This window comes from Gavialis gangeticus, unplaced genomic scaffold, assembly GCF_001723915.1.
Source record: "Gavialis gangeticus isolate Ggan-Ray unplaced genomic scaffold, GavGan_comp1, whole genome shotgun sequence".
Lineage (NCBI taxonomy): Eukaryota > Metazoa > Chordata > Crocodylia > Gavialidae > Gavialis > Gavialis gangeticus.
Window position 1 is genome coordinate 43,950,844 of NW_017729006.1, and position 13,390 is coordinate 43,964,233.

At 44.2% G+C, this 13,390-nt stretch overlaps 1 protein-coding gene across 5 annotated transcripts in view; it reads left to right on the forward strand.

Annotated features, from left to right (window-relative positions):
- COL15A1 (collagen type XV alpha 1 chain) overlaps positions 1–13,390 on the forward strand; it is a 347,975-nt gene that overhangs the window by 310,827 nt on the left and 23,758 nt on the right. For all 5 annotated transcript variants that reach the window (XM_019509150.1, XM_019509145.1, XM_019509146.1 and 2 more), the window contains 3 exons: positions 3,893–3,982; positions 8,793–8,842; positions 11,845–11,955. In XM_019509150.1, coding sequence (XP_019364695.1) covers positions 3,893–3,982; positions 8,793–8,842; positions 11,845–11,955 — 251 coding nt within the window. The remainder of the gene's footprint in view (positions 1–3,892; positions 3,983–8,792; positions 8,843–11,844; positions 11,956–13,390) is intronic.

Consider the following 13,390-nt stretch of genomic DNA (forward strand, 5'->3'; position numbering starts at 1 on the left):
CTCCCACCCCAAGCATAGCCTGGCTCAGTCCCCACCAGGAAGAGCTCAGTGCCACCCCAGCTCCAGCCCACAGCAGCAACCACCCCCACCCCATGAACAGATCCAGGGGCACATGGCCCCCATGCCCTCCCAGGGAGCACATAGTAGTGGGAGCTGCCCCCTGTCCCCTTCAGATGAGCTGCTCATGTCTCCATCCCACACCCTGCCCACCCTGGCTGAGCAGCCCCTGCCCCACCCCCACTCCCCCACTTACCATGGGGGCCTTGATCTGCCTCCCTCCATACCCTTTCCCTTCCCCCCTCACTCCTTCCCCCACAACAGACTTTTCAGCCGGATGCTGCTCTCCAAGCTGCCTGGCTGCATATCAGCAATCAGACTGGTATCAGCCAATATGGCTCATTAAAAATTAGCCATTGGTATCGACCCAAAAAATCTCTATTGGTGCACTCCTATTAATGACATTACATCATGCTGGAGAAAAAAATCTCCCGGGATAGCTCCAGTCAGAGTTGGCAACCCTAGGAATTGGCCCAACTGCCTGAATCAAGTCAGCTCCTGTCTGTTGTTAGAACTCCACTCTCCTGGATTGGGATACAGTATCACAGGCAGAAGCAACCCCTGCTTAGAGCAGGAAACATTGCAGGCTTCCTCAGAGGGGAAGGAGAAGAAGCAGCCCCACAACACTCCCTTTTCTTGAAAAGGAGGGAGAATATGAGCCTTTCTGGAGAAAGAAAGGAAATGCTGTCCCTTCCTTTGCTTGTTAGGAGGATGGAATGCAACCTGCTGAAGAGAAGGTAATTTCTGAGGCATAGAAAGAGAAGAATTAGGGGAGAGAACTAGGAAGAAGACAAAAGATCAGTGAAAGAAAAGGTGGGGAGAGATGTGAGACTGACAAGAACGAATGGAACATGTCTTATGGTCCTTCAGAAAAATCCTTACGGAAGCAACATAAAGCATGACAACTGTAGTGAGTACTGAAGCCAGGGACTTCCTTTTCTTCTCTTGTTGAAAAGGATATTGGGGACAATAGAGGAACCAGAGCTATTGTACCTGTGGAATTCAGGGATGCACAGGAAACTCTTCACCAGCCTCCTGCCCCTTGTTCTTAAGCCCTTTCCCAGGGTATTCCTGGCTCCTGGGAGCCAAAGCTATGGAGGAGGCTTCTACTTGGAAATCTACTATTGAAATGTCCACAGGTCTGTAAACCCCACCCCTTCTGTCATTACTTCCAAATCTAAGGAGAGCCCCAAATCCTTTCCCTCAGTTCTGGGAATTTTTTTCTTGCCACGCCTCCCCTCGTTCTTTAAAAAGAGAGGATACAACCCAAGTATCATGCAGAACAGAAGTGACCCAAATTCCTCATTCAAACCTGAAGCTTCTAATAAAGGTTTTTAGACAGTCCCTCAGAGATATTCATATGTTTGATGTAGAAAAGTTTGCACTAAATTTGTTATTTACTTCTGTGTAGGGCACTGGCCCTATCACTGATTTCAGTGCTTCTCTGGGAATTGATTCTTTACTTGTGTCCCCTTTGCCAACTGTAGTAACAGCGGTGCTTTGGAACACTTGGTGTTGCCATCTATCACATTTTTAACTTGAGTCTTACAAATAGTTGTTATTCAACATAAAGCTCCAGCTCCTGCAATCTGATGATTACATGAGAAACTGAGCTTTCACTATTAAAAAAAAAAGTCTAGCCCTTGTATTTCCAGAGGAATGTTTGAACTTGAGTAACACAGAGAACAAGAGCATAACACCTAGTGTTTTTAAAAATAATTTTAAAAAATTCAACAAAACTAGGAACAACTAGATGGTTTGGGATTTGCAATAGTGCACACCTCAGTGAAGCACCTACCTAGAATAATGGCCATTTAAGAGCTGCAACAGGAGGAGTATGACAGTTGTGCTGTTAACTCTCACTTCAGTCATTTTCCTGTCCAGAGCTTCCTGGACAGATTTCTTAGCTCCTTGTTTCTCTTAGGTCTGCTGATGTAAACCATCTTTGGCAACTCACCAGGTACCCTCACCTTGATTGCAAAAGGACCTGCAGTGTTTGCCCCAGATGACTCTAATTAGCCCCTTCACTCCATTGTCCCACCTGGGGAATTATAAGAGTGGATGTTAATGTACTGAATAATTAAGCAAAATGGTCCCTCCCATGAGTTACTATGAGCTGTTATAAGGACTCTTTAGTTTCTTGTTGTATTCTTTCATTCAAGGAGGAGTTTAAGAGTGACGAGCCAGCCTGCTACAACTTAGACGAAACTTTGTGTATATTAATAGCTATCATTCCTTTTTCTCTAATTACGATAGCCTGTGGCCAAGCAATAAGAGCCAGATCCAAAGCAGATGTAGGTGCCTACAGTATCTACGCCCTCCTGACTTGACCCCAGAGTGGCGTCCAGGCCTTTTTTGAATTGCTGAGACTTCTCTGTTCAGTGTATGGGGAGAGTTATGTCTAAACTTGGGGACATAACTCCCCAGTGTATGGGGAGAGATGTGTCTAAACTTCTGTCCATCTCAGAAGCTTCAGTGCTTGAGTCAGGGTTACCAGGGAGATACTCCTGTCCGTTTGTGACCAGGAACCTAAAACCCATTCCTGAACATAGATGTCCACCAATATTTTTTCAAAAGATCGGGCAGCACTGCTGGTAATGTCTGTCTTGCATACAATGGCCTAGTAGTTAGAAAATTCATCCAAGTAGTGGGACAGCTGGTTCAGTTTCCTGCTCATCCTAAAGATAGTTCAGACAAACACATCTCAGCTCCCAGACGAGTGCCCTGACACTAGACTGAGCTATCTGGATTGGGGAGCATACATGTTGCATGGACCAGGATTCTCATCTCCCAAGTTCCCTAAGCACTAGGCCATGGAGTTGGCCTCCTTCTTGCCTGCTTTCTCTCTGGTTCCATGGATTTTGCATGCTTTACTGTATAATGTCACAGCTCAAACAGGAAAGAGTAGAGGGGTCCCTGCCTGTAGCCTGGTGCCAAGGGCTCTCTCCTGAAAGGTGGAAGATGTGGTTTGAAGCCCCGCAGGATGAAAACATCATAGGAAACCAAGTCTTCTACCTCCTGAGCCTTCTAACCATTAGGCTATTACATAACAAGCAAGTGGGCATCACTGCTATAATTAAAATGAAAGTAGCTCTGGTTGCTGTTTCTGTTGCTAAGTTCAGTGCAGTTGGTGTGCATCAGGTCTGCTCTGAGCACATCTATTGGATCAGGTTCCTAAAGGGACATAAGCACCACTCCACCTTGTTTCTGCAAGAGTGTTCCTAGGCTTTGTCCTGGTATTGCACTGATGAACTTCACCACCAACTCCCACAACTTTGCTCCACATTGGGCAGCCTCTGTCCTTGCCCCTGTTCAGTCATTTATTCCAGCATAACGTGCCTGTAATGTGCTACCAAATTAAAGCAGTGTTATTTTACTTGCACTTTGCAAAGAAGCAAGACATTGGGGAATTATATCTGAAAGATCCAGTTACTTGGGAGTTCATTTCACCTGCAAGTACCAATTATGTAGAATAAGGTGCCATTTTTGCCTAGACATGTAGCAGAGGAACGCCCACGTGACACTGGATGTGGGGAACAAATGCAAAAGGAAGAAAATTCAAGGTTATTTGGCTGCAGTTCTGCACCAGGCCAACTCACCAGGTAGAATAATTTTGCTAAAAACATGAATATGGCTCCAGAACATTGTCTGCTTTGGTTGACAGCTGAAATGCCTTATTGCAGAGCAACAAACAATAGTTTTGTTGACCTCCACAGCGATCAATATCCTTGTTTATTGCTTGCTGATTAGCAATTAGTGATAGAGCCTGCAGATAACAACTCTGTGTCTGATCCTGCTCCTACTACATTTTATTTGTTTGCACTATTTTTGCTAGGTTTTAAAGGAGAGAGAAACTCCTGGGGACTGAATGGCCCTACCGGCTTAAAGGGTGAAAAAGGAGACCAAGGCTCCCCTGGTCCACCAGGTACAGTGAATCGGCTCCTAAAGCTCCTTTGGGAGTTGGTTATGTTAAACCATTTAAATACCCAGTGCACTTTAAATGCCACTTATTTCCTGTATTGAGATAGTTGTCTAACTTGCCCAGTCTTCATTAAGGTCTGATTCAGCAAGCTACTTACATATGTGCCTAGCCTTAAGTCCTGGTATATTTCACACCTGCTTAAAGTTGGACATGTAATTACCATATTTACCCAAATCCAAGATGACTTGGAATTTAGGATGACCCTGTAATTATTCAATTCATGAAAAATCATATATTTATTTTAATTTTGCGTGTATAAAATCTAATTATTGGAGGGTCCTCTTAAATTCATCCCTCCCACTACTACCCCAGGGAAAGTAGTGTCAGGGGAAGCAGCAGCTGGCGGGCTGGCAGCCTGTTCCATGCCCCTTGTCTCCCTGCTTGTCACCTGTCCCTCCCCCAGTGCTTTCCCTCTCCTGCCACTTGTCCCCCTCTGGTGTCTGCCTCCCTGCTGCTTACCTTTTCAGCTGTTCTGACTCTGTTTCCACTGGGAGCACAGAGCCACCTGACCAGTCTAGGCAGTAGCAGCAGCTCCAGCTCTGGCCTCCAGTCTGGGTTGGGATGTAGGTTGGGACCAGAGCCAGAGCTGCAACAGCTCCCCCTGCCACTCCACTTACCATTCTCCATGCTCCGTCTGCTTCAAGTGCCCCTTCCCTATGCACCCCTCACTCTCCATTTCCCTTCCCCTGTGCCCTTTTCCCAAATATCCTACCCCACACTCTTCCCATTGTCCTTTCACCTATGCTTCCCCATCATGCACCCCTTTTTCCATGCCCTCCGCACTTTGTGTCTCTTCCCCATACTCCCCCTAGCACTACATGCCCTTTTCCCTATGCTCCCCCCTGTACTGTGCCCCCTTTGCTGCACCACTTGTGCACCCTGTGCTCCCCTCACTCTATGATCCCCCACCCTCTTCCCCCATGATCCCACCCTGCACCACATGCCCCCTTCCTGTGCCCTGCCCCCCCACATCATGTGCCCTCTTCCCCTATGGTCCTCTTGCTCCATGCCCCCCTACCTGAAGCATGAGGCTCCCTGCCCCTGTTCAGAGCTGTAGCAGCTGCTTCTCTGGCTCATATTCAAATCTAAGATGAGGGTTTTTTCCCTTATGATGAAGTGGGGGGGGGGGGCAGCTTATCTTAGATTCGAATAAATACAGTAGTTTCCTTGTTGAGCTAAGGCAAAAATCAGCTGGCTTTTTGACATCATAAGAATCATTCTCTGTGAAGAACGATCACCCTGGGAATTTGCAGTCTTTATGAATATATACAATATGTAAATCATTGTTTAGAAATATTTACCTTGTTGCAGCCTTTCAGAGAATTTAAGACACCAACTCCCTGGTTAGAGATGGTGTCTCACTGTCAACCTCTTTCAGCCAGGAGGAATGAAATCTAGTTCTATGCATTTTGTAATAAATAAATATAGCATTCTGAATTCAGTGCTGCTACTTTCTTTACTTTTTCTTTTTTTCTGATGCAACTAAAAACATGTAACCTGGAAATATAACAGGAGCCAACCAATGATTGAGGATTTAAGAGCAGATCCCAATACTGTAGCGAAGAGAGGGTGACTGGGGCATAAAAAAATAGATGCTGCTGCACTGCGGGTCTAGCTGTTGCAGCTGCCACCAGCAGCCGAGCAACCAGCGCTGGCCCATGCACCAGATCCTGTTTCCAGACGTACTGTAATGACACAGCCTGGCACCTAGGGCAGCAGTCACTCAAGGCAGCTTCTGATTGACACAGCACCATGCAATTGCAACTACAGTTGTGCAGCTGCAACAACAGCTGTTTCTTTCCACACTTTCAAGTAGATGCAGGGGGTTACTGCCTCAGTTGCCCCACTGCAGTTATGCCATTGCCTGTTCCATCTATTAGGCTCCTAAGTGGACTTAACTGCTTTAGTGAAATTCATTTGAACCCCTCTCAAGTCCCCGAAAAACCACTGTAGCCCTACAATGGGTGTGCTCAGGGAGGACATTGCACTCAAGAAGCAAGAAATTATTCCTGCATCTACCTTTGTAACATGCTTTAAAATAAATTCACAAAAATGCAACAAAGGAGAAAGGAACCCACCTCCAAGATGTGCAGTTTCTTCAGAACTCGGTGTAGGATGGAACAGGATTTTGCTTGGGCAGTTAAGTCTACTTTAGGTGCCTGAAAGGTGGAATGGGACTTAGGCCTTAGTTTTTGCAGCAGGAGTTGATGTACATATTGAATATGGATGCATTTAAGTTCATTACATTTTGTGAAAAAAGGTGGATGTTGTGTTTCACTGTTTTGTGGAAGTTTGAATTCCCACATGTTAGGAAAAGATCAGAAAACTGGCAATACTACATGGATAGATGTTAGAAATACTGAAATATAAAAAGAGTAGTGTAACATTAATAAAATACTAGCCAATTGCCTGTCATGAATGATGGGGTGTTTATGAGAGTGTTTACATAACCCCCTTCCCCCCCCCCGCTCACCCTTTGGGGCCGGCCATGTAAACAGTCCCTCTGCCGCCACTGCCACCTCCTCTGGCATCTGGTGCCATGGCGCTCTTCCCCCCTGCCCACCTCCACCTCCTCCCCTGGAGCAGTGCAGTTTCCCGCCACCTCCCTGCCCCCCACCCACCCGTCTCCACTTCTGCCTCCTCCCATGGAGCAGCAGGGCTTCCTCCGCCTCCCTGCCTGAGGCAGCAGCAGCGGCTCCCTCCCCCACCTCCACCTCCACCTCCACCTCCACCTCCTCCCGCAGAACAGCAGGGCTTCCCCCAACCTGAGGAGGTGGCTTCCTCCCCCTGCCCGCCTCTGCCTCCGCCTCTGCCTCCTCCCCAGCACCTACCTCCCTGCCTGACGAGGCAGAGCCTGTGCAGCCAATCGCCACCAGCCCTCTTGGCGGCACATGCGCAGTTGCCCAGAAGCGTTATGGACGGGCAGACAGACAGACTAAGCCCTTTATTATATTAGAATGCTCATGCATTGTATTTATAAGCTTTGTCTCCATTTCAGATCTTTCTGATCTTTACTCTAAAGCTATAGTTTTATGACTTGAGAGAGCTCTTGGGTTGTTATCTTCCAAAGGATGTCTGTTCACAATAAACCTTCTTTTCTTGGTCCTATTAATTTTTATGCTGATCAAAATGAGAATTAAAAAGTTTTGTGGGAGAAGCCACCCAGACATCAACAAACTTAAAAAAAACCCTGCTGGAGTTGGGTTTTCAAATAAAAAATTAGAGGGGGGGGATTGTTTTATGCTGATTTATCTCCCATATGCACACTGCTGCTTGCATTCAAACATACAATTTAATTCAGTATCTTGCAAGTGCTAATGAGTGACAACCTTGGGCCTATCCTGGATGATTTTAGATGCTGCCTAAAGAGATGAACTAGAACTGTGATAAAGGAAATAACACCATCATGCTCAAATTATTGTTCTCCTCTACTGTGAAGGCAGATTTAATCCTTGCTCTTATAAAAACAAAAGTCCATTTAATTGGTCTGCCCACAGAATTTGATTAACGCAGTTGGGTTTAGAACTTTGCTGAGGGAGAATGCTAAACAGCCGGTGCCTGTTCTAGTGTTACCCTAATAAAACATCAACATTTGTCAGGAGCAAAAAACTGTTGTATTTTTGCTTTTGACCATCAATCCAGCTATTGAAGTGTCTTCTCTGTCACAATGCATTTGTCTCATGTACAGCATACACCCTTTCTTCCAAAATCAGCCCCTGAAATTGGGTAGGTGTAGCAAGTAAGGAAGCTGATTTTCTGCCTGGAATAGAAGCTCCCTGCTTTGATTCCTGCTCCATAGTGTAACAGCTGTGGCATTACTATTCAGGCAGCTGAGGGAGTCGGTTGATTTTAATGGCTCATTGTTCTTTACTCCATAGGTGTTAACAATCATCTCTCCTTTTTAATAGTTTTGCTATTCTACTAATGAAGCTAACCTTTCTTATGATGATAGCATGTCTGGAGGGGTCAAATCTAGTATCTATATAACATGGTTCTGGATGTGCCAGGAAAATATCCCAGTGAATATATCACTCCCTGAGATTCTGGACATGCCAGGAAAAAAATCTGCCTTGGGCTGAATCGAAAGGTCACTGAAGTCAGACTTTGGAAGTCACTACTTTGGTGTGGTACTAGCAGAAAACATTAGGCCTTCCTTGCTAGACAAAATGGTTCCAGCTTCTCTTAAATAAATAGTTATTAGGCCTTTGCTCAAGAGACAGCTAGATAACCAGTTCTGCTGCCTTCCTTTAAAGATAGTGCCACATGCTGTATTAGGAGCTGCGCAAACACATTCATGCAGTTTCATTGAACTGAATATTGTAAACTATTAAGCCTTCTTTAGCTGGTTTCTTAATATACCTCGGGGTTTCTACATATATGCTGGACACAAGTGCATCTTACTATTATTAATGTCATTTAAAAGTTCTTCACCAACTTGGCACAAGAGAGTGGTTTGGTTGTTTGGTGCCCTCTGTGCTGTCTCCATAGTTTCCACTTACCACCACCAGAGCATGGACGCAGTCCCACTGGCACAATCAGTTATACTGGTACAAGGAAATAACTATGTTGGCTTTTGCTACAGTAAAATGCAGAGGAAAAATGTTTGTTACGTGAAAAAGGTCAACATGATTATAGAAAATTGTTTTCCTTTAAACTCCTAAAAGAACAGTGCTTATAATGATGTCCTTTTCATGCTCCTAAAATGGAAATTATAGGTAATACTCATACTAAAATCATGTACTTAATTTTTCAGGTCCTTCTTTACCTTCATCACATTTCAGCCACTTTATTAACAGCATAAAGGTAATTATTCCCACTTGCATTTGACTTCTGCTCAGTTTTTTAATCCTAAATGTTATCATTTTTTAAACATAAGATGAATTATTAATAGGAAAATAGATTTTCATAGTTTTCATAGATTTTTAGGGTTGGAAGGGACCTCAGCAGATTATCGAGTCCACCCCCCTGCCCTGGGCAGGAAAGAGTGCTGGGGTCAAATGACCCCAGTTAGGTGCTTGTCTAATCTTCTCTTAAATACTTCCACGGTAGGGGAGAACACTACCTCCCTTGGAAGCCCATCCCAGATTTTGGCAACCCTCACCGTAAAGTAATTTTTCCTAACGTCTAATCTAAATCTGCTCTCTGTCAATTTATGGCCTTTGTTCCTAGTAACCCCAAGGGGCACCCTGGTAAACAGAGTATCCCCTATTCCTTGCTCCACCCCCTCGCCCCCGATGAATTTGTAGAAGGCCACAAAATGTCTTCTCAGCCTTCTTTTGTGGAGGCTGAACATCCACAATTTTGGAATATCCAAAATACAGATTTATACCAGTAATTACAAAATTATATGTTATATAATTATTCAGATTACTTTGTAGTAAAAAGTTATTTTCATTATTGTAGAATTTTCCAAATAGAAGAATAAATTGTATATCAGGAGTGTACAAGAATGATCATTCAGTAGGGTTTAGAAATTAGATGTTTTCTTTTCACTGACTTTCTTAATTTGAGCTGTTCTTTGTTATTTTCTTCATTAAATTAACTAGCATAAGTTAAGTCCTCTACATTTCCCAAACTCTTTTATATCACTTAGAGGAGTAAGAGAACATTTGTATCGACAAAGGCTGCTAAAGCAGGTTTAGCTTCAGTTAATACATAAAAAAATAATGTATTTGTAATCCTGTTCATCCTGTTTTCAGGCCTGATAAAATAAATAAGTAAAATTACTGAGAGGCACCTGTTCTTTCCTCACTTACTTGTTTCCCAGAGTAGTCTATTAAGTAATCTATATACATTTGGTATCTCCCTATTGCCAGTATTCACCTATTCCCCAATTATGGATTACTTTAAGTAATGGAATTAAAGACTAATGGAATATTAATTTAAGATGCTTTTATTTTGCTGTAACTGAAATAGAACTGTTATCAGTCTTATTTAGCATAAGATCTATGTCATGTTATCAGAATATTGCATCATAGTGTCACTAGAAAAAATCATAGCATATAATAGTATTACCAATCCCCCTGAAGAAACATTATCAAGTTGAGGACTTTGTTCAGCTTTGTTTCTACTCATGTAAATCAATGTTTATTTCTATGGCATAATGCATAGTGTGCATATACTGAAAGACGGATATGATGTGCCTAATTTGATTTAACACAGGGGTGTTAAACTCACCTCCTGCCCCAGACTGGGTCCAGACAACAAGGCTCTTTGTGGACTGGATCTAGCCCAAAGCACAGGATGGATCTGGTGGCAGCAGCTCCAGCTCCAGCTCCAGCTCCTGCCCAGTGCTTGTGGCAGGAGTGGCTCCAGCTCCCACCATGTGCTGTATGCTGCGTACCCTATGCCAGAGCTGGAGCTGCTGCTCCAAACGTGTTTCATGCCAGGGTGGTAGACTGGCTCCAACACAGAGCACACAGAGATGATAGTTCTGGCTTCAGGTCACACATAGGGCCCATGAAGGTGACAATTTCAGCTCTAGGTCCTTCTTGAAGCACACGAAGGCAACAGCTGTAGCTCCAGGTCCTGCATGGGACATGCAGCAGTGGTGGCAGCAGAATTAGTGGCTGTGGACTTGGGTCATGGTGGCAGTAGGCAAAGCAACCCAGCCATAGGACAACCAGGGCTATGTCAGCCCTGGCTTGCCCTCCTGCCGCAAACTCCCGTGTCCACCAGGCGCCCAAGGTCCCCAGATTTCTGTAGCAAGACACTCATGTCAGCCATGGCTCCCAACTTCTGGTGACTACTGGTAGTCCAGTGGGCCAGATACACTACTCCACGAGCTGGATCTGGCCCACAGGCCATATTTGACATCTGTGATCCAAATATGGTGATGGTTTTTCATTAGTCCCCTCACATGATGAAGTGCCACACAACACACATAACAGTCCCCTCACATGACGAAGTGCCACACAACACACATAACAGTTCTGTTTACTAGAAAACAAAAGGGAGAAATCCCTCAATTGCATATGCTGTTTGTGCCTAGTTCTACCTCCTTTATGTTGCCTTCAGTCTTGGCACCACACAGTTCTTGCTTCTGCTGCCTTCTCCATTCTGACTTGTATCCCAGCAAGAACAGGTGGAAAAGACCAAAAGGATGGAAGAGAAAGCAACACCCCAACATAATGCCAGAAATATTGTGATACTTCCTGTCGATGGGGTTCTTAGTCTGTGGGAAAATAATGACTTTATATTTCAAGGTTCCTTCTTCCATCCTGTCATTCCTTTTGCCAGCCAGAGGATAAACATCTAAGTAGGATGAGAGAAGAAGAGAAATCCAAGAGATGGTCATATGTATGTTTCCTCTTCTCCTGTCCTGTCTTCTTCTCTTGCTTCCCCCCACATCCAATGTACTATAATCCTCACTTTTCTGTATGCCTTTAAAAATCTATTCCACCTGGCAAAACTTTTCTTTCGCTTTTTTCAAAGAATAAGTAAAAGTGGGTAGAAAATCCCACCTCTCATTACCGACACTGTTTTGCCTCCAGATTCCAAGTTGATAAATTTGCAATGCCATGTGGATTTTTGTTTTGTAAGATAGCAGAAACAGAAGTAAGATAAAGACGGTATCGCCTCATAATTTTCTCTTCTTTATGTTAAAGAAATCTTGCCCTTGTATCCTGAGGGGGGAAAATGTAGGTTTTCATTCTATGTCATGGAAGAAGGGAGTGATACCAAGAAACAGATTTTAAACTCATATTATGCTGTACTAAGTTGAAACCTATAGTGTAATTTTACAAGATCATTGTACAATTTCAATCTGAATTCAGCTCAATGTTTTCATATATTTCTCCTCTTAGGGTGAGAAAGGAGACAGTGGAGAGCCTGGCTTAAAAGGAGAAAAGGGGGAGCCAAGTGGAGGGTTCTTTATGACAGGGCCTCCTGGGCCCCCAGGAAGACCTGGACTTGTTGTAAGTGATATGGTCCCTCACTCAGCAACAGAATTTGTAGTCATTGTCTTGTTGCTTAGTGACTCGCTGGAAAAAAGGTGGCCAGGTAGTTAATTCATGGTATTTCCATTCCAGTAATTCAGAAAAATGAATGGAAAGCTAAATTTGTGGCAGCCTGAACAATTCCAATAAAAGTCAGCTAGTATCTAATCTCTGCCTAGTTTTTTTTTATCTTGTGTTAATCACCATACCATCTGCTCTAGACTCAGCTCTGCTGATCCTTGGTAAACTAGCTAAGCCCCAGGTGGACAGCAACTAGCTTCAATACTTGGCAGCTAGCTTTAACATGGGGTTGTCTGAGTTCCATGGGGGAAAAATGCATCAGACAGGAAGGAAGTTTCGTGGCAAGTGGGAAGGAGTGTGAGGCAAGGACACTTTCCTGCAGTGAGTCTTGTTTGGCCCCACTTCCTACTACTAGAAACCAGTCTTCACCACCTCCAGTAAACAAGGGCCAGGCATTTCTAGTGTATGACCTGGAGAGGTTCTTATATATGCAGTCGGGTCTGATGGGATATGCTACCTCGCATAGGGAGCACCAGCCTCTATCATTTCAAGATGCCGTGTTCTGGCACTCATGGATTGGCAGCCACCGAGAAATGAAGCTTTCTGTTAGGAGGGAGGTGGCAGGACCAGGGATATGGAAGACAGGTGGGTGGTGGTTGTGATGAGAGAGGTTATCAGAACAACTTATATGTTGTGCTACAATATATATTTAAGTCCCGATTCTGTTTCACCTATTGGGCATCTAATTGGACTTAGGCCCCTAAGTATGATCCTATTCCACCCTGCTCAAGTCCCTGAAGAATAGTTAATGCAAAAGCCAGACTGCTCCTCCTGTTCCTCACTGTCTTTTATGACTCAGTCTTAAGCAGCAGATGATTGTGTGTTACAAAACCAATTGAAGTAATGGATTTTCAGGACTTCAACAGGGTGGAGAAGAATCACACTTTGGTGCCTAAGTCCACTTAAATGCCTAATAGGTGAAATAGGATATGGTCTATGTGAGGTTCAGCTATGAATGCAAGGTTAAGATGTACAGTGATATTGTACAGCCTAATCAGCCTTGCCTCTCAGCAGAGCTAAGTAGCTTACTTGTAGCACTGCACTAAGGCAGATAGGCTAACTGGAACTGGGAGGGGTATAGACTGTGCCCACTTCCAGTGATTTTGTAGAGTCTGATGCTGTCTCCTAGGTTTTGCTTCCAAAAAGCCAATCGCTTTATCAGACTTACATGTCAATATGTAAAGACCTACATTTAGATTTCTGGTTTTGAAACTTGTCCCTGGAGACCATGGTGCACGTGTTGCTCACTCAGGGCCTGGACATGTGACTTACTAATGCTGAAGTAACGCACATAATTTATGCACCAGTCTGAGCAACATCAGTGTGCAGAGCA